We start from the raw sequence: 20,801 nt of genomic DNA, 5'->3' as shown, positions 1-20,801 counted from the left end.
TTCCTGCTGCATAAAAATGTTGTTTTGCGAGGCTTCTGTGGAGGGGGCAGGGGCAGAGGCAGTGTGCACCCTCCACGTACAAAAATTATAAAATAATGTTATGAGGTTTTCATTTTATCTTCCTTGGATATCAGGAAAAATTGTGAGAGCTAAAGGGACTCTGGCGAGTGCTGAGTGACAGGTTAAAGGGCTCCAATAAAGATTAGATGGTCCACTATCTCCTGAGGAAATTGCATAAAAGTGGTTATTCCCTCTTGCTTCTATTAATTTCCTCTTCCTGGCTGCTTGGAAATGCTTCATAACCTGATGTTGCAGATGGGGACGAGAGGTGCTTTCCATTATCTCAATCACTGCACTGTTTATGAGACACTTAATCTGTTGCTTTATAAAGTAATAGTACTGTAGGTGATGGATTCAGTGTCACTGGAAGGCTGTGTGCAGGGATGGCAGGGGACGGGGTTCTCAAGAGCACCGTAAACACTAGGTAATTTGTTACATCTCCGAGACTCTGAGAAGTTGGGTGGGCGTTTCAAGGTGATCTTCTGGATATCAGCTAGAGGTCACGCGTACCAGTCCCTTTTTGCTTGAAGGGGGAGGGAAGTGCTGCATGTTTTGCTTGGGGAATGGAAAATGCACACATGCTTAGGGACCTCACGTCTTGTCTCTTCCTCTCTGCCAACGTCAGAGGCGGGGAAAGAGGTGTGTATGTGGGGTGCCACCTAAAAGCTGCATCTAGCACCTTGTCTGAACTGTGATCCCCTACAATGGAGGGAAGTCAACCCCCTTTTCTTAAGGAAACGAAGCCATCCGGGCTGCACTGGTGTCAGAAACATACAGCCCTCCAAGTCACAGGTGTTCCGTGGACAAAGGTCTTGTGGGAATACACAGCGGCTCTTCCTTTCCCACCCACCTCCTGGAATAGTGATGAAACCCTCCTGGCTGATGGAGCTGAACACTCTCTGACCTAATTCCCCTTCCTACCTCTCCTGTTCTTCCACCTCTTTCCTTCTAGTTTTGTCTTCGCCTCTCTTGAATCTCACCTTGTAGTCCCCACAAGAAAATGCTTTTTCTGGTCCTAGTCTCATAGCGATGGATCCTCCAAGTCAGCCACTTCCTGCCTGACAGGTCCCCCACCCCAACCCTGTGCACACATAAGCATAACACAGATGATGCTGTGTGGGAATCAGCCAGCATTCCATCGTCTGCCTCCTTCCTCAGCCCCCAAGGAAAGAGGGCACTTCCCAGGGTCTGTCCCCCACCCACTGTGCTCTGCTCTATTCCTCCAGCAAGGTGTCAAGCTCACCTAGATCTTCTGTAAAATCTAGTTGAATGAGAGGTTCATGACTGTAGTGACAATGCTGACCATAATTTTAAATCAAGAGAAAGGCAACCCCTGAGTTTTGAAATGATATTAAAAGAAGTAGCTGTGCTATCCACTTCGAAATTTCTTGACAGTGTGGATATGTGCTTGATTAGATGATCACAGTATTTAATTGTTATTTTTTGAGGCTGCAGGCAGATGTGAGGTCTGCAGGCTGCTGGGGTCCCCACCATTCTCCGCTGTGTTACTCCCAGCCACCTTATATACTCAGGTGACTTCTCTGGGCTGAGGCGATTGCTTTTACCTCCCTTGGTCTAAATATTCTTTGTTACACTCTACCCAGCAGCTCCACGTATCACCTCTAATTAAAGCTGCTTTTCCTCAAGGAGCAGCATGATTTTCTTATTTATTTTTCTATGTAAATTTGTAGTAAAATAACAATCTTATTCACTTCTATTTCTCATTAGTGGTGTCTGGTACAAGGTGAGTTAAAAAAGGCTTTGTGGACTAGCCTGGCACTTCAAGCATTATTTAAAGCATTAATTCTATGAGAAAATATAGTCCAAGTGTGCTTACAACTTACAGTCCACTTTGTCACTCTCTCACTTCGTCACAGCTTCCCCTTCCCCCTCTCCATATCCTCAAGTCCATTCTCTAGTAGGTCTGTGTCTTTATTCCCGTCTTGCCCCTAGGTTCTTCATGACCTTTATTTTTTCTTTTTCTTAAATTCCATATATATGTGTTAGCATATGGTATTTGTTTTTCTCTTTCTGACTTACTTCACTCTGTATGACAGACTCTGGGTACATCCACCTCACTACAAATAACTCAATTTCGTTTCTTTTTATGGCTGAGTAATATTCCATTGTACATATGTGCCACAAAGCGAGAGAGTGGCATGGACATATATACACTACCAAACGTAAAATAGATAGCTAGTGGGAAGCAGCCGCATAGCACAGGGAGATCAGCTCGGTGTTTTGTGACCACCTAGAGGGGTGGGATAGGGAGGGTGGGAGGGAGGGAGATGCAAGAGGGAAGAGATATGGGAACATATGTATGTGTATAACTGATGCACTTTGTTATAGAGCAGAAACTAACACACCATTGTAAAGCAATTATACTCCAATAAAGATTAAAAAAAAACCAAAACAAGTTATAGTCCAAATGTTCAATAAACGAACCTAGGCATACTGTTTCTTTATAAATTAGGGAATGCCTACAGGTAGATTTTAATAAAAGATTAACTTATGAAATGTGAATATTAATGAGTTTCCTCCATTTTGTAATTATTGATAAAATATATTTTACAGATATAATGATCCTCCCATTATACAAAACAGAAATAATCTGTGCAGAAACACATTCTTCCATTTGGTTCCAGGATTTATTTTCCGACTTTGGGACTCTAATATAAACTCTAAGTTTATATTCTAACCCTCAATTCTAAAAGTTTGTGCAAAGAAAACTTGTTTTTCAAAAGGGACTGGATAAATGGAGGTAAAGAGGAATTAGCACTATTTAACACTTGCTGTGCATAGGTAAATTTTCATATTTGAGTTTAATAAATTCTAATGACCTGTGGGAGTTGTTGTGAGAAGTGTTAAATTTCTTTTTTATGGATACTTTATACAGATGAGCAAGTGAGGATTACATAGCTTGCCAGTGATCACCCGGCTAGGATCCAGCAGAGCCAGGAATTGGACCCAGGACTGTTTGATCACTACCTGGTGCTCACTGCCCTGGGGAAGATGGAGTCATACCCCCTCCCAGGGCCTTTCACCCTAACCCTTCTCTGAGCTTCTCTCTGTTAAAGCTCAGCTTGGCCTCCCTCTCCTTCATTTCCTCCCTCTGTGGCTGTCAGAGTCTAGAGACACCCAGTTCTGCCTTCCTTCATCAGAAATCTCAGAGGAAGACACTTTCTAAATCCCTCTGCTACTTGTGGACATCAGGATGGTTGTTTATGCTGTTAACTTATTAAATGTAAAGCAAGGAGGCTTTTAAATACTGGAAAGAAAATGAAAACACCTTGTGTCTCTTTGATACATTAAGAAAATTACATGTGGCAGGGCTCCAGCGAATGCATGAGTCTACACATTCCTCTCCCCCACTTTCCGGGGAAAGAGCTTCCACTGTGTTTGGGCAGCACAGGCTTGGGATTTCTCTGTGTTCTCCAGCTCCAGAACTGAATGGGGTGCAGAAACGCTGGGAGATTTACAATAGAAAGGGCCAAGTGCTTCTCATGGGTGATAAGGAAGAGATATGGAAAGAAGAATGGGAGAGAGGAGGAAAGAAATAGGGGGAGAGACTTTACTGAGTGGGCTTGGAAAGATAGATCAGCAAGCCAAATTCTAGGATACTAGGTGTACCATTCAGACTTTTCCTTTTGGTGTTTTATTTGTTGAGCCTTTCGTAGAGATTGAATTTTTTTTTCTTTCTACTGAGAAGTTTATTTGAATGTACTGAGATGGGTAGCAAGTGGCCCATTTTTACATGGGTTACAACAGAAATTCTTAAGAACGTTATTGTAGCACCTAGACAACATTTACCCCAGTATGTTCCATGGAACTTGAATCCCAGGAGATGCTCTACAGTATAGGGCTTCTTGGTGAGAAAACACAGCATTCTGTATCCCATTTTGGGAAGTTCTGAAAAATTCTGTAATAAAAGATGAGATGAACTTTTTAAACCCACAGATTCAAAATATCTGACCACAGACCCCTTTTGTAAGTAACAGGTGTTAACAATCCTAAGGACATGGACTCCATTGAACACTCTTGGGTTATGCCATTCCAGGACCTTCCATTTCAGAAATTCCCTCCCATTCAAGATGAGCTTCTGCCCCTGGGCACTTCCAGAGTGACCGAAACCCTATACCTCACTTCAAGTGAGCAAAGGAGTGAGAAAACTTACCCAGCATAGGAAACGGTTCTTCTTTCTTGTCTTGGTAGAAAAGCTGTGGATATTATTCACATAGTTTATATGTATATCATCGCTATTACTTCTCCCACTGTGTGATTCTGGGCAACTCTTTTAACCTTTCAGTGTCCCAATTTCCTTAGTAACAAAATGGAGCTAATAATAGCTACCCCATAGAGGAATGCATGTAAAGCACTCAACAAGAATGTTAACAGATGGTGGCCACTGCTCCTGTTAGAGAATACTCTGCGCTTTCCAGGAGGGAACAGTATATTTGGGAAGATGAGCTTTGTATAAGTAGAAACCTTTATAATGGTACTTCTACTATGGCAACAATCACATTGTATTGCAACTGTATGACCTCATTGGATCAAGAACTCCTTGAGGGCAGGCTCTGTTCTCAAAATTCCCTGGATCAGGTTCACAGCCGGGTCACAGTAAATGTCTGTTGAATGAATTAGTGAAGTATGTAACAAAGCCAAGTGAGTTGACCATGAAATTAGTTTTACCTGGTCTCAAAGGAGGATAAGCCAGAGCAGGTTTCTTGGGGACCAGAAGAGTCAGGAGCTGAGATAGTGAGGAAGGGCCTCAGGGAAGCAGGGCAGGCAGGTTGCAATTTTCTGTGGAATCAGCAAGGCAGAGACCAGATGTCTGGAGTCAAAGGTCTCTGTAGATGAGGCATGGTAAAAGCTTGAGGCATGGCCTAGAGCCAGACATTTTGGGGCATGGCTCTTCACAGGCTGACCCATGGAGCAAGGAGAATAAGTGCCTCATATCCGAGAAAAGCTCCAGTGGGCATCGGGCTATACCAGGTGTTCCCAATCTTCCCCACTGACATGTACATGATAGATGACACCAAGTGCATGACACATTCCCTGGTGCACTGACTACAAAGGCATCCTGCTTTGCCCCCCCCATCCCCCTCAAAGCATTTCAAAATGAAATTAAGGGAGAATGATGTTGTTAAGCCAGTAACCTTGAAATCACTTTAATTTCTTCTTAAAGAATCACTCATGAATTTCAGCCCTTTACCACCATTCATAATAAGTGTCAACACAGCTCACAGTTTCCTTCATGTGTGTTGCAACACGGGATTTAAGAACCATGGGTCCAGTTCATTGTCAACCAGGACCTCTTTCCACCTGAGGCCCAGGTGAAATTTCTTCACTGAGTGAATCAGGGTAAGGCCCTGACTGTTAACAGGTGGAAGAGGGAGGGAATAACCGTTTATAGAGCACTTATGCCTCAGACACTGTGCTACACATTAATTCATTTTCTCAATTAAATCTCTTGACGCACCTGAAAGGGAAGAATCATTATTCATATTGTTCAAGTGAGAGAAGCCATTGGTACCAGGAAGGTATATTTCACTAAGGATGTTTGAAGACTTGGAAGTGTTAAGTAGGGGTTGCCTCAATCCGAAATGCTCACTTTGTGTAAGGGGGTATCTCAATGTCCTTTTTAAGGTGACAAAATGTTTCATTTTCCAGTTCCAGGGAAGGGCCTCTGACTGCCACTCTTCCATTAATTCTAAGATGGTCTCTTTGTGTTACAGCCTGCCCTGCTGGGATGTTCAAGGCCAACCAGGAAGCTGAGGGCTGCTCCCACTGTCCCTCCAACAGCAGATCCCCTTCAGAGGCATCTCCCATCTGCACCTGCCGGACTGGCTATTACCGGGCAGATTTTGACCCCCCGGAAGTGGCATGCACTAGTAAGTATCTAGCAGGGGCTCTGGGGTGGGGAGTTTGGTTGTCTGATAGTGCAAGTGGTGGGCCTAGGGCAGGGAAGACTTAAGACAGCATCCTCCAATTGCATAGTACAAAGCGGAGACGTTGGCTGTGGTGCTGAAACAGACAGCTCCTCGCTGGGCAAGCAGTGCCCCTCTCTCAGTAGTACCGGGTCAAGACTTTTTTCTTGGCCCCTTCCTCTCAGATGGGAGGGCCTTCCTCCCACCCAAGGAAGACAACTTATGCCCACCAGATGGTTAAAAAAATGTCAACTGGAGAGTTCTTTGAGTGCAAAATCAAGATGCACCAGGATGTTGCAACAATTCCTAGTAAGTCTTCCAGTCACCTCCTCCAAGAAGCCCCCTTGGTCTTGACAGATGAGAATATCCTCTCTTTTCACTGGGCTTCCTGTATCTCTGTGACCAGGCTCCCTCAAAACTCTCCTGATTTCATTAATTGTCCAATTATTCTGCACTTGCCTTCTTGGTTACCCAGTGAAGGTCCTTGTGTGCCAGCTCCATGTATTCATCTCCCTGTGTCCCTTCCAGTGCCTAGTGTGGTGCATCCATGCCTCTGCCAAATGACAAGACCAGAGACCTGGCCTGTGTGCACTGAGGCAGAACTTCTAGGGGCTGGGTCCAGAGCGTCAGCTCCACCACTCTCCCACTCTCTGCTGTAGAGGGAAGGGCAGTCATCCTGCCAAAAGTGGAGGCAGCAACTCCACTCCCTGGGGATGGATGGAGGAGGGAAGAATTTCCTCACAATCTTCTCCCATATGATCCACAATCGTGGGGAGTCAGGGACCACTACTCTCCCTGCACAACGCTTTCAAGAACTTGTTCCTCCTCTCCTAAGTGTAGCAGCCCTGAAATAGGGATGCTTTTTCTTCTCAGTATTCCTGTTGCGTTCAGAAGTCAGCGCTCCAGGTTAACCTCTAATTATGCTAGAACTTTCTTCTGGGTTGGATGCTGTTGCCTGGATCCCTCTGAGCAAGGACCTTCCCTTCACCTCCTCTGACCAAACTCCTTCCGCCCACCCCCAGCATAGAAATGCACAGACAGAGCATTTCATGCCTATTTGCAGTTTGATGAACAGAAAAGAAATGACTGAGCTCCAAGTAGAATAATTTCTTACTTCTGGCCTTGCAGTTTACATAGTCTTGGCTGGATAAAAAAGAAGAATGAAAGTGTCTTCTAGATCAAGGCCCTAAGGTCAATCAATGCTTATAGATTTGAACTGAGGAAAAGCTCATCCTCTTATAAACTGATTTTTCCCCAGACCTCCCTGGGTTGGTATGATCAAAAATGATTCCATTTCTGCTGACTAGAGTCTCTGTTTTTCTGTTGTGTTATCCCATCTACTGATTTCTGAGGTTCCCCTGTGTATCTCTGTAGGCTTGAGAAGCATTGTTTAATGTACTTCTTTAGAAGCCACTTAAGGATGCTGAATCTCTGCTACCTGGATGTCCAGCCCAAGGACCAGTCTCCATGATTGCCAAAGCCCAGGTCTCACAGCTTCCCTTCTGGAAACATTCCCCTCCACTCTGCTCATGGATCCTCTCTGATTGGCCAGGCTCCTTCTGCAGATAAATTCATGCAAATAAAAGTCTGTGTCCCCAGCTTCCCACCTAGGGAAGTTCAGCAGACACAACTTGTAAACCCATCCAGCCCCTGGACGAGGTCACCTAGAGAGAAGGTAGACCAATAACCAGAGGCAGAATACGGATGTGGAACTCCTTGATATATAACACCTCTCCCATCTACCTCTCACCTGACATCTCCCATCTACCTTCTATCACCTGACCTGATGTGCTTGAACCAACAGGACTGATTCCTGGTATAAACAGGAACATCCCAGAGCCTTCACTCTGCACATTGCAGACCCTCTGTGCTGCTTACCCATATTCTGAGTCCAGCTCAGGCTTTTCTCTCCTGTCCTGGTCCAGCCAACTCTGAGTTAGGAACACCTTCCCACCCACTATGTCCCACCAAAATCTCTGCATCTAACCCAGAGTGGGGTTGAATGCTGGACATGCCTGGGGGTGTCACCACACCCTGTACACTCTGTGCTCTTTTCCCCCCGAAGGAGAGCGCTAGGGTAAGACCAGAGATCACCAAATCAGAGCCACACTTGCCTGTGAAGGTCAGGCCAAGAGCTGCCCAGGGACACATGGTCTGGTTCCCTGCCCTGGCCAGCAGGGGCCAGTACTGGGTGAGAGGACACAGGCCAGGCTGGGCAGCAGCACAATGCTAGGCAAAACAAGTGCAAATAAACCTATTAGTTTATTGAGCCTCATTATATATTTGATTTATTGTGTGCCAGGGAGTACTGTATGAAAAAGTCAATTTGTTGGCTTTTATAATCTCATTAGGCTTTCCTTTTAAAGCATTCTCTTTGGAGGTGCCATCTGTTCTCTTAAAAAGGCATCACACATCACCACAGTAAATAATTTTTCAGATACAAGGAGCATATCTGGAGCTGTGGAGGTCAGGCACAGCCCTGCACCATGGCCTGGGGCCCAGCCATCTGACAGAGGGTGGTGGGGGGCAGAAAGGGCCCAGGTGCTTGCTCACTTTGCAAGTGCATCCCTCTGTCCATCCAAGCGGGAGATGGTGATGGCCTGGTCGGACGCTGGGAGGACCCAGGCTAAGGGGACGTCTGTTCTAAAATGTATAGGACAGAGGGCATCAACAGTGTTTAGGTCCCATGGGTGTCAGGGAAAGGGGACACAGTGTCAGAAGCTTCCAAGAGCCTAGGCCTCAGGTGTGACCTGTTGCCACCGTCTTTAAATGAGGTTGTATCAAGAGTCATTCACTGACAACATTGAAAAGGTTACAAAGGATCTTACGATTTAAAATGTACTCTTTAACAAGGCTAAAAATATCTATAGTGTGCTAAAAATGAATGTTTTTAATGAATCATGTTAATCTCATGAAATGAGCACATATATATTCATTGTATTTTTTTATTGTGTTCAAAGTGTTAATTTATTCTAAATTAATCTAAACATTTAGAATGCATGACAACTTTTGTAGCCCTGTGTGGACATTTCTTCATTTTCTTTTTAATCTCCTGGGAGAGCCTGTCATCTTCTTGACCTCTGAGAGGCTCTGGCATCCCTGTGTGTCCAGCCTTGTCCTTGACAATGTTCATAGATTCAGCAGGGATTTGATCACACCCTAAGCTAAGGTGTCAAAAGGGCTGGTGTGGGCTTCAAGTGAAGTGAGACGAGGGGCCTTAGGGAACTCGGAGAATGAGTCTGTGATGATGTATTTCTGCTGGTCTTGGACACCCAGCTCCCTTCTTCTTCCTTCCTCATCCTCCTTGCACCTCTGCCAGGCCTGGCATTCTGGATCTGTTGCATCAGTATCTGGCCGACTGCCTCCCAGTACAGCCATGGCCCCACGTGCTCATGTTCAGGAGGAGGCCTTGTCCCTGACAGGCTCTGGAGGGAGGGAAGGGAGTACCAGGAGGCTGATGTCAGGGTTTAGGGTGCACGCTGCAGCATGTCAGGGCTGCCCTCAGAGACAGCGGGACAACCTAAGCCATGGATGGGATGAGGTGGGAGCTTGGGGGATGGCTAGAGGCAGGTCACAGGTGACCTCACCCCTCCCTGCTAGCAAAACCCTCTGAAAGAAGCCAGGCTACACAGAGTGGACAGTGGGGACCAGCTTTAATGAGGAGTTACCAAAGGGCCACTTAGAGCAGGGGGCAGGGGGAGACGTCAAGGGGAAGGTGCAGCCCCACCCACCAGAGGGGTTGCAGAGGTTGTAGGCTGGGGAGCTGAGACGCTGAAGGTTTTCTGAGCCCCAGCTGAGGAAGTTACAGCTTTCCTCCTCCTGCTGTCTCCCTGGGCCACTGCGCAAGAGGCCCTGAGGCCCTCTGTGCAAGAGGCCCTGAGGGTCCCTGGGGAGTCCTGGTACCCCAAACAGCCCCAACCTTGAGTGGGTCCTAGGAAAGCGTATTGAATCATCGATTTTCACGTAGCACTGGGAAGGTAGGCTTGGCACTTCACAGACAAAAGTTTGAATCCTGACTCTGTCTCTTACCATCTCTGTGACCTTGAGCTAATGTCTTAACTTTTTTACATTCTGTCATTTTCTTCTCATGACCTCATAATAATGTATGCCTTTCTGGTTGTTATGAGGATTAAGCAAAATCATATTATGAAGTCTTTGGCGCAGTGCCTGGTGCATAGTAAACTCTCAATCAGTGTTAGAACTTGCTTTGGTTATATCCCTGGAAAGTGTGAAGATTGCAGCAGATATGGAAGCTTCCAGCATGATAGGAGATCTAAAAATAAAAGTGACGTCCTTAGGGAGAGTACAGGTTTGACGCCAGCCCCACGTGTCACAGCAGAATCCATCATTGGCTCAGATCACAGTCACTATTCACCTTAGCCTGGAGATCCTGATGAAAACCAGCCAGAAGGTGACAGCCACTGGGAGCTGACGGGCTGTAGGAGGCGGGGAGGTGCAGATAGAGCATCAGAGAACTGCAGACACTGCTGAGCCCTCTCCTCCATGACTGAGATGTGCTGAGAAGCTGGGCAGGAGTGGCCGCTGAGGAGATGGGCTCTCAGTTCTCAGGGAGCAGGGGCTCAGTGACTCCTCAGGCTTAGACCCGCTTCTTTCACAGGAGGGTCTGACGGCCCTGGAAGCGTGACGGGCGGGACATCAGGAGAGAGGTGGCAGCCAGGAACGTATGAGGAAGTGCATGACAATGTGAAACCAAGCACTGAAATGCATGTCTTCAGTTTTAAGTAATTTCTATTTACGGGGGGAAGAAATGGAAAGGAGGAATTTATGAAGCAGGTGAAAATAGATAATTATGCCTTATAAAATTGCTGTCTGTGAAAAACTATGCAAAAGGACTGGTGTAAAAATAATTACCTTGTTACATTTCCGGCCACAGAAACCCTTTTTTCTGCACCCACATGGGAGAAACTTTGACAGATCACAGAGACAAGCTAGTGCTTGTCTTGTTTCTTTATTTCTTCTTCAAATACAATGCAGTTTTGATAATAGAGGTGGAGTGAAAAGGGGCTCCAGAGATCATTGTCTTGTTCCCTGGCCCCGCCTGCCATCCCCTCCCATGGGGGGCACATTGGCGGCCAGTCCTCCAGGGTCCCCCAGAGACCACCCCTGACCTCCCTGCTGACTCAGAGAGGTGGCTGGGAAGCTAAGCAGCAAGGCAGGCACTTTGGGTGTGGATCCCGAAGGTGTGTGACCTGGGGCATGGGACGGCCTCTGAGAGCAGGGGCTTCTCATCGGCTGAACTGGGCATGATGGAACTCAAACTAGGAGGTCGTGGGAATTAAATGACAGGATGTCAGGCAAGCCCCAGGATGGAAACTCAGGTCTGTCTGCTTCCAATGCCATGACCTCATACACAGTTAGAGCTACAGTTTGGTAGCTCTTAGGAGCATGTTGTAGATGGTCATGGCAGGGATAGAGATTTGCTGTTACTCTCACTCTTGAATCTGTACCTCCCACAGAGAAGGATAAGAATCCAAGCTTCCCTTCCCCATCTCTGCCTACTCCCATTTCTCTCTTTTAAGCTCATGTTTCATCCTTTAAGGGGCTGGCAGCTGTTTCCCTCTTTCATCCCAACTGCCCCAGGGCAGCAGGGTGGTCCCTATGATGCAGGGAACATACTCCTTGGATGGACTGCCCAGGAGTGTGGCACTGCCCAGACCCTGGTCTTTGCAGGCAGGGTGGGTGGAATGGAGAAGAGGGTACCGGGGCCCAGAAGATGGAAAGAACCTTGGGATGACAGAGAAAGAAGGGAGTCCTCTGCAGCCAGGTCTCATGGCCTTCGTGGTGTTGTGAAATGTCTGTAAGGACATCAGATCATAACCTCCACCTGCCAGTCCTGGGTCCTGATGGCTTATGCTTGACAAGTTGGCCTGTGATGGTTTCCTTTGTAGCAGTGGTTTTTAGATGTAGTGCTTGGACGAACAGCCTCAGTGTCACCAGGGAACTTGTTAGGAATACAAATTCTCAGCCCCTCCCTAGACCTCCTGGCTGAGGTACTCTGGGGATGGGGAGTGGGGAGGGGAGGGGGCAGAGATCTGAGTTTTAACAAGACCTCCAGATGATTCTGAAACTTGCTAAAGTTTGAGAACGTTGCTTTAGAATTAGGTCATGTTTCTCTGTCCTTTGCCTTATGACTCCTGGGGAGAAAGGCCATTGAGTGAATTCCTGCAGACTGGGACCACAGGCCTGCTCCTCCCCGTCAATGTCTTGTGTAGCAGCCTGGAGAGACAGAGAGAGAGAGAGAGAGAGGGGGGCTACGAATACATGCCTGAGGACGAAGAGAAGAGGGGTATGTTGTGATGTGAGTGTGTGTCTGTGTTTGAGTGTTTCAGGGAGGCTCTCACTAGTTCTCAGAACCACCCACATGCTCTGGCCCAGTTTCCATTTCATTCTCAATCTTGGGTGGTGGGAGCAGTGGTGGGGGAGAGAGTGGAGACCAGAGAAAACGACCTGGCTGGAGTGGGCTCAGGGGGAGCTGAGGGGGAAAAAAAAGCAGAAGCAAAGTGACTGGTGGGGACCGTTCCCCTGAGCTCAGATGGCGGATTAGGTGGGCAGGGTGATGGGTGATGGGCCTCACCCCTCAGATGACCTCTGGGGGCCACTGCTTCAGGGAGGGGCTCTTCAGTCCAGTAGGGCAGGAAGGTCCCCCAAGGCGACAAACACTCCACAGGACACAGGAATCCAGTGTTATAAATTGAGGACTGTTTGCTTGCTAGTCTACATGCCTTCACATTAGGGATGACTTTAAATACTTTTCAAAACCCAGCCTTTTCAAAAGTACTTACCTCCTCATCTAGGAGTTGCAACCTATTAAAAGAGGGCTGCTTTAGTCAAGGTTAGTTTCACTCATTCATTGCTGATCAGGGTTTTAGTAAAATATCCACCATGTGCCTCTTTCAATAAGCAAAGGTGCTGCTTGATTTTACCCTGGTTTGTGATCCACACTGCATATAAAAATATATCATTTGTGTTTTTGAGGGGGAGGTAATCTGTGTGTTCCTTGAGGTGAAATTCCAACAGGGGTCACAGATAAACAAGAGTCATAGGGTAAGCTGTTTCTCGGAGGGCCTGGATTTGGGTAGTGTATACATGTAGATGCAGAATTGAGGGAGTGTGACAGCAATCTGAAAGCTATTTATAACTCAGTGCTGTTTCAAGAAGGGTCAGCGTTACCTGTGTACATGGACTTTTGCACTTCTATCATCTACAATTTCTTTTCACAGTTGTTGGACCCAAGTGGGTATAACCCTTAGGAGGCATCATATAGCTCTAAGTTTTAAGCTAATAGCCGGGCACAGGCTCCGCTGTTTCTGCTTCAGCTTTTCCTCTTAAGAGCATTTCATCTCATGGGTGTTTGGAGTCACAGATTATTAACACTCTGAGCAGCCTTCTAGGTCCTGCCACCCAAACTCCTCCCTAGTGCCAGCCTTGTCTCTCCAACAACCCTGAGAGGTAGTCATTCCATTTTTAGTTTTCTGAATATTTGTGATGATGGACAGCTGATATATTTTGCAGGGCAGCTCCACTCCACTGTTAGGCAGCCATCACCCATCACTGTAAGAGAGATATTCTGGACCTTGGATCAGGCACTGCCTTCCTCCCAGCCTCCCCACTGGTCCACCATTGAGGACCAAAGTCCTGCAGGTGGAACCAGTGGTTCCAGTGCTTAATGAAGAATTTCCTTATCCTTCCTTAATCACCTAACTGTAGGCAAAGCATTGGTTATATTATTTACTCCCCAACATGTATGATTTCCTGAACCCCAGTGTCCTGGCAGCCTTTTCTGAATCTCACATTTATCAATACAACTCTTAAAACATGGCAGCCAGAATGAAACATATGACCCTCGCTCCCAAGCAGGGTCCAGTGGAAACTTGGTGGATTTTCTCCTGTGACTGGGATACTGGTGATTGTTCACTTTGGTTGCAGCCTCTCACATCATAGGCTCCGACCATACTTTCTGACCACTGAACATTCAAAGTTTTTGTTTGTTCCTTTAGGAAATGCTGCCCATCTTGTTGTCCCCTTTTCTGCACTTACACATGTAACTTCAGACATTTTGCCTTGTGAATTTGGGCACCATGCTCTTTCAAGTATAGACCATTTTGAAAACTGATTTCAATGGATAAATATTAACATAATTGTTAGGAGTGTGTGCTCTGGTGTCTGGGTTAAAACACTCCTCTGACATTTGCCAGCTGTGTGATGCGGGGCAAGTGACAGGGCTCTGTGTCTCCACTTTCTCATTCAAAAAGTGGGTATAGTATTAGTGTCTGCCTCATTGTGTCGTCAAGGGTGTAAATGGAGTAATGCTATTTAGAACAGTGTTTGGCATTGTTCAAACAGGAAGCATTCAATGAAAGTAAGATATTTTATTTTACTACTATTATTGGAGCTGCTCACCCTACTTTTGTGCTATTTTCAAAGCAGCTAAAATCCAAGCACTGGAATTATCGTTTTGCTAACATTTCTTCCTTCAGTACACAAGTATCTGTGTACTTTTTTCAGTTCCCATTCTTAAAACCTAGGTATACTCTTTATATTCGTTTTCTCTAAAGGCTCATACACTTTAAAAAGAAACAGTGTCATTTGGCCATATTTAGAGACCCATGCTGGGTTTTGTCATTGTTTCCTTGAGGCTCACCATGCACTGATTTAACTATGAAGTTTCAGAAGTAGGAGGGGATTGAGGTAAAATTTATTTATTTAATCTACTTTCTTCTCTATTTTGAAAATCGGAACAAAGCTGTCTACCCCATGGCTCTAGGGCCCTCTGTGGTCCTGAATGTTCCTTGCTGACCTTCAGGCAATGGCTCTGATGTCTAATTTGCAGGCTCTGATCCCAGTGGGGCTGGTCTCGGAGGGATGCTGGAATTTGATGGCAGCTGTAGCTCAGGGTCCTTAAATCTTCTCTGCTCCAATTCTCCTCCTCAAAGGAGGAGACAGTCGGAGGCATGTGGCTGTACATCCTCTGTCTTCTGCCAGCATCTTACCTCATCCCCAGGAAAGGGGATGCACTCTCTGAATATTCTATTCAGATCTATTCAGGTGTAGGGCTTTCTCTGTCAACTGGACTGGAAGCTGTTGACATGCTGATCTGATTTTTTATCCCCTCTGTGGCCTTACATGGTAGGTTCCCAACATAGCCAGGTGGTAAGAGCCCTGCTCTTGGGATCAGGTAGACCAGACTGGACTCCTGGCTCCACCTGTCCTTTGCCATGGTTACTTAACCTCTCTGAACCTCTGTTCTTTTCCACAAAATGAGGATACTGTTTATTATTGTTCCAAGTTGTGATGATGTACATACCTAACTCAGTGTCAGATGTATGGTAAGGGCTCAAAAGATTGTCTTTGTTTTGGTCGTTATGAATAAGGTTTGAGTCATATCTGAATTGCACGGTCCAAAATAAGAACAGAAAAAAAAGTGTGGGGAAAATGGGCATTTTAGGGCAGTTGCTTCTGGAGAGTCATCCTAGGTTGGCTGGAATCTTACACCATCACCCCCATCTCCACCCCATCACGATGTGATCACAAATCTGTGTGTTACCTGTGCAGACCACCTTGGTCCTCAGCTCCTCATAGGTGGTCCCCAGCTGTGACTAAGGTCCTAGTTCCCCAAGTCCGCCTTCTTCCATCCATGTAACCCAGAATCAGATTCTGATCCAGTTCTGACACCAGAGGCCAAGCCCAAGTCCCATGGGGAGGGGGTCAGGTCTGGGACTCCCTCCTAGACCTCCAACCAGTTTCTTCTTTACAATCACCTTTCAAAGTCACCACTGCCAATCAGTCCTGGAACCGATATGGACCCACTGCACCCCTCTGTTACTGATCATTGACCCTGTCCAGGGACTGGGCTCAGAACCTGCCCTCAAACTACATTACACTGGGTGGGATCACTGGCTCCACCCCTGTTTTCATTCTCTGGACCTCCAGCTGCCATATTGGAAACCTGGCCCTAGCCAACCCTTTTCCAGACCAGGATTGTGATCTTCTGTATGCCCCAGTTGGCTAAAACATGTGAATGCAGCAAGGCAGTTAGAGCCAGAGACCCACAGATGTCCCTGATGGCTTCCCTTGGGTGTGACAAAGACCAAGAGCCCCAGGTATCTTTGACTCTCATCAGAGATTTAGAAGGAAGCCACTTTCAACTTAGTCTAAGGGTAGATTCTGAACACCGTTCAAGAGAGTGAAGCCCCCTGAGTGTTAGTAATCTACTCCCAACTGGAAGTGTGCAAAGAGGTACTGGTGATGCCTTCTGAATTGTGCAGGAGGTTGGGTGAAGTGGAAGGAAATGAGTGACATAGTGTGGGCATGTCCATGCTGTCTGAATTATATGTGGCATCGGACCAGGACAATAGCATTTTAGAGTAATTTATTTTGAAACTCTGTGTTAGTCTTCTGAGAAACTTTCCACACAATTGACTGTAAAGTGTCCAATTGGAGCCAGACAACTGAGAACTGTTATGACAGGGGGTTGGCTGTGGGCTTAAAGTCTGGACTCCCCAATGGGTAAATGATCACGGATGACTTTGCAGAGAGAGAGCAGGCTGCAGTCTGAAGTCAACTGTGGAAGGACCAGGATTCCCTCCAGCTTGTGCCAGAGACCACCTCTGCCCCACTCAATCAAGGTGCTCTGACTCTGAAACCACATTAAGAAAGGGGGCTTGTCTCAGGGGTTGATGGGTAGAGGACCAGAAGCCACTTGGACACAGAGGTGGCTCTGTTCTCCCTCCCCATTCTGTAGAGAGAAGGTTGGGGTAATGGTAGTCTTGGTGTGTGTCTTCCCACCTGCATCTCGTGACTGTGGGCTTAGACTTGCCAAGAGATGCCCAAGGTGGCCTTTTGAGCAGCCTCTCTGGGGCTCATCTCACGAGCTCTGTTCATCTTGGAAATGGCAATAAAGGAAGCTCCACATTGCAGCATGAAGTGAGACCATCATGACAGCTGTGCAGTGAGATGCACCTTGGTGCAGGCTGTCTCTGTTGGTGGGTGATTGCGGGCCGGGGGGGCAGGTGGGCCATGGAAAGCCATGGTCACCACCAAGCCCTGCCCGTGATCAGTGAGCAGAGATGGAGAGCAACTCTGTTACTCCAGAGAGGGTGCTGTTTGCTGGCCAGCACAGGGGAACTTGCTTATGAGGTGAGAATTCACTCTCCCTGTGAGCAAAGGGCAGGCTTTGTGCTAGTGCCTGTCAACTGTGGAAGGACCAGGGCTTCCTGGTCCTTCCAGGGCTGTAGGCAGCTCTGTTGAGGTTAGCCATGCCCGTACCTGCACCCCCTGCATGGGGAAGGCTGTGCACCACCATGGCCTAGGGCAGAGGCCTCTTCCGAGTGGACCCAAGTGCCGTGTGCCTGGTGCTCCCCGACACAGGCCACAACCGACCGGATCAGGAACATAAGCGCCTAACAGTAAGCCTAACATAATAGCTGATGCTGATTAAGCCCCTGACATGGAGTTTCTCAATTAACCTCACAGAATATAAGATAGCTACACTACCTCTGTTACTCCTAATTTATAGATGAGAGAACTGAGGCCCGGCAGGGCTAGTACCCTAGCTCACACATTCGAGAGTGTCAGGGCCCGATTTTTGCCCAGACCTGACGGGTTCAGGGCTCCCTACCCGCAGTGCTGGACTGCATCCCTCAGGAAGGAATACGGTTGCCTCTGAGCTGGCCCAACAGCACAATAATGCTGATGCCTGCTTGAGACAATGAAGGATTGCATTTCATTGGTCAAGATTCGTCACGTGATCTCTGTGGAAGTGGCTGGAAAATGTGTCTTCAGTGAGACTGGGGAAGAGAGGAGAGTTGGTGTGGTGGCGGAGGGGAGATGGAAGAGGGGGGAGCAGGGGGATGGGGCGAGGGAGAGGAAGAGCAACCTCTGCTGTGTTATACAGTTCCCCATAGGTGGGCATTTGGGCCAACACAGTGTTTCACTAATACGAACAATACTGCCATGAAAACGCTCAGACATACCTTGGGAGCACATAAGCCTGTATTTGTGGAGGAAATTCACCTAGAAATAGAATTGCTGGGTTACTGGGCACATACGCTCAGAAAGCCAATCAATACAACCAAAGTGCTTCCCCAGAAGACTCCACCAAGTGACAGGCCTACCAGTGGTGTACATCTTGCTTCCCCACTGGCAGGCCCAGCTGGATGTTATCAAGACTTCTGGCTTTTTCCAATTTGACTGACCTCCTAGTAATTTTGATGGTATTTCCCTCATTATAAATTAGTGTTTTTCATATGTTTATTGACCAATTTATTTTGTCTTCTGGGAATTGACTGTTCATAACATTTGCCCTTTTTCTATTTTTAAAAATTGATTTCTAGATGCCTATTAATTATATGTGACATCTTACCCCCCAGACCTGTACTCATTTTTAACTCTATTTATAAGTGCATTTGTTGGCATTATAGAGGTTTTTAATTTTTGAGCTCACACCTGACCATCTTTCTCTTTCTGGTTTTGAGGATTTGTGTCTTGACTTTTTGCCTGGGTTTTGTATATGTCCTCTCCACTCTAAGGTATAAAAACACTCATATTTTATTTTAAATCTTTGTATAGAGTATATTTTTAGCTCCTTCCTCCATCTAAAATTTACTTTTGTGTAAGATGTGATATTGGTATTCTTATTTCTCTTATTAAAAATAACATCCCAGGGCTTCCCTGGTGGCGCAGTGGTTAAGAATCAGCCTGCCAATGCAGGGGACATGGGTTTGAGCCCTGGTCTGGGAAGATCCCACATGCCATGGAGCAACTAAGCCCATGCACCACAACTACTGAGCCTGCGCTCTACAGCCCGTGAGCCACAACTACTGACCCCACGTGCGTCAACTACTGAAGCCTGTGCGCCTAGGGCCCATGCTCCACAACAAGAGAAGCCACCGCAATGAGAAGCCTGCACACCACAACGAAGAGTAGCCCCCACTCACCACAACTAGAGAAAGTCCACGCACAGCAATGAAGACCCAGCGCAGCCAAAAAGAAATAAATAAATTTATTAAAAAAATAACATCCTGTGAGCTCCATCTGAATAGTCCAAAATGTTAGTGAGATAACTCTTTTATTACCTACTAAGTGACTGTACAGACTTATCTTTATTCTTTCCCATTGATTGTTTAGTCTTTCCTGGCACCAGTTCTAAGCTGTTCTAAAGATAGTAGCTTTATAGTATGTTTCAATAACTGGTAAACCAAGTCTGTACATATTATTCATTGTCAAAATATCTTGCCAATTCTGAAACATTTTTATCTTCAAGATGAGCTTTGAAATCAGCTTGGCACAGCTCATTAATCAATCCTATTACATTGGGATTGGGATAGCATTGACTAGAGGGATTATTTTGGAGATGACTGTCATCATTATGATGTGCATCTCTTCATCCAGGAGCATGTGTTCAAGTCTTCTTTTGTGCCCTTAAGTAAAGTTTTATAGTTGTCTCCATACAAGTGTTACACAGGTCTGGTGAGATTTAATTCTACATATTTTATGGGTTTTGTGGTATTGAGAATAGGTAACTTTTTTCATTGTATTTTCAAAGAGGTTATGGTTATTATTAGCAGATGACTTCCTGGTGGTGGGAGTAGTGAGCTTCCCATCACTGGAGAAATCAAACAGATACTGGCCAACCAGGTAGGGACTGTAGAGGGCATTCACCACCAGGGACACACTCTGACCTCCAAGGTTCCTTCCCATGCCAAGAATGAGTGTGTCTATGAAGTGTCAGAATCAGGACTTGCTTTTGGATGATGCAAACCTTTCTGGGAGGTATACCTGCCTTTTTCAATTTCTCTTTTTGTTCCCTTAACCTTAAATTGTTATCTTTGGATTCTGGGCCTTTTCTGTACACCTGGAAAAAGACAGTACAAGTCTCTTTTAGAACCACATACAACAGTGCTGGGAGACTCTTCTGTGTATTCCCAGGGAAAATTAAATGAATAATCCATGACTATGTAACCCATAGTCTCTTCCCAGCTGTTGTCTTGATGCCATTCTGTTATACAGCCTCTAAAAAAGATGGGGAATTATGACAACTGGAAAAATTCTGCCACACAGTGAGGGGATTTTTGTCATTTTTGAAGAACTGTGGAGATGCAGGAGTCCTTTATGGGCACCACGCTCTCTCTGAGGATGGTGGAGAGAGGACTGCTGATCCTGCAGTAGCCTTGAGGCCTTATCCCAGCTACCACCCCTGCATGCCGTAGGGGCTTCTCCAGTCTGGCCCAGATGGTTATCTTCTTTTAAAAACTACCTTGGAAGATCCTTGCCCTTCTCTCTTTAGTACCTAGTATCTGAGAGTTCAGAGTAGGCTGTGTGCCGAGAGGAGTTCAGGGGAGTTGAGATGCTTTACCTGCAAAGCTTCCATCAAGTGTGTGACCCTCATCCTTGACAGGCCTTGGCCCAGTGACTGCCAACTGTACCTCAAGACACATAGCATCAGTTTTCTTGTTCTAGATTTATTTCCTGATCTCAGTCTCCACACTGGCACCAGCCTGGGGGGAATTACCAAGCTCTGGGTTGAGCCAGGACATGCTAAATCAAATGAGTTGTTTGGGGTGATTCAGGGTTTGAGTTTGCATCAAGTAAGAATGATATTCCAAAACAAGTTGCTCTGTGGGAGACCCTGCCCAAGAACGGTCTATCCTTCTGTTGTGCCAAAGACTGAAGTGTGCCCCAAAGTCCTTTGACTTCAAGAAGAATCTGACTGGCTTATACTGTTGCCTCTGGTGGCAGCAAACACCTTAGAGCCTGCCTGGCACGTTGTGACCTAGTGTATGGATCTTTCAGCAG

At 46.4% G+C, this 20,801-nt stretch overlaps 1 protein-coding gene across 1 annotated transcript in view; it reads left to right on the top strand.

The window, feature by feature from the left end:
* The window catches only part of EPHB1 (EPH receptor B1), a 433,422-nt gene that overhangs the window by 283,071 nt on the left and 129,550 nt on the right, over window positions 1-20,801 (top strand). The window contains exon 4 of the mRNA XM_007457544.1: window positions 5,796-5,951. Coding sequence (XP_007457606.1) covers window positions 5,796-5,951 — 156 coding nt within the window. The remainder of the gene's footprint in view (window positions 1-5,795; window positions 5,952-20,801) is intronic.

Source organism: Lipotes vexillifer, unplaced genomic scaffold (genome assembly GCF_000442215.2).
Source record: "Lipotes vexillifer unplaced genomic scaffold, Lipotes_vexillifer_v1.1 scaffold86, whole genome shotgun sequence".
NCBI classification, from domain to species: Eukaryota; Metazoa; Chordata; class Mammalia; order Artiodactyla; family Lipotidae; genus Lipotes; species Lipotes vexillifer.
Note: the sequence above shows the minus strand (reverse complement) of the source record. Positions and strands in the feature narration are given on the sequence as shown.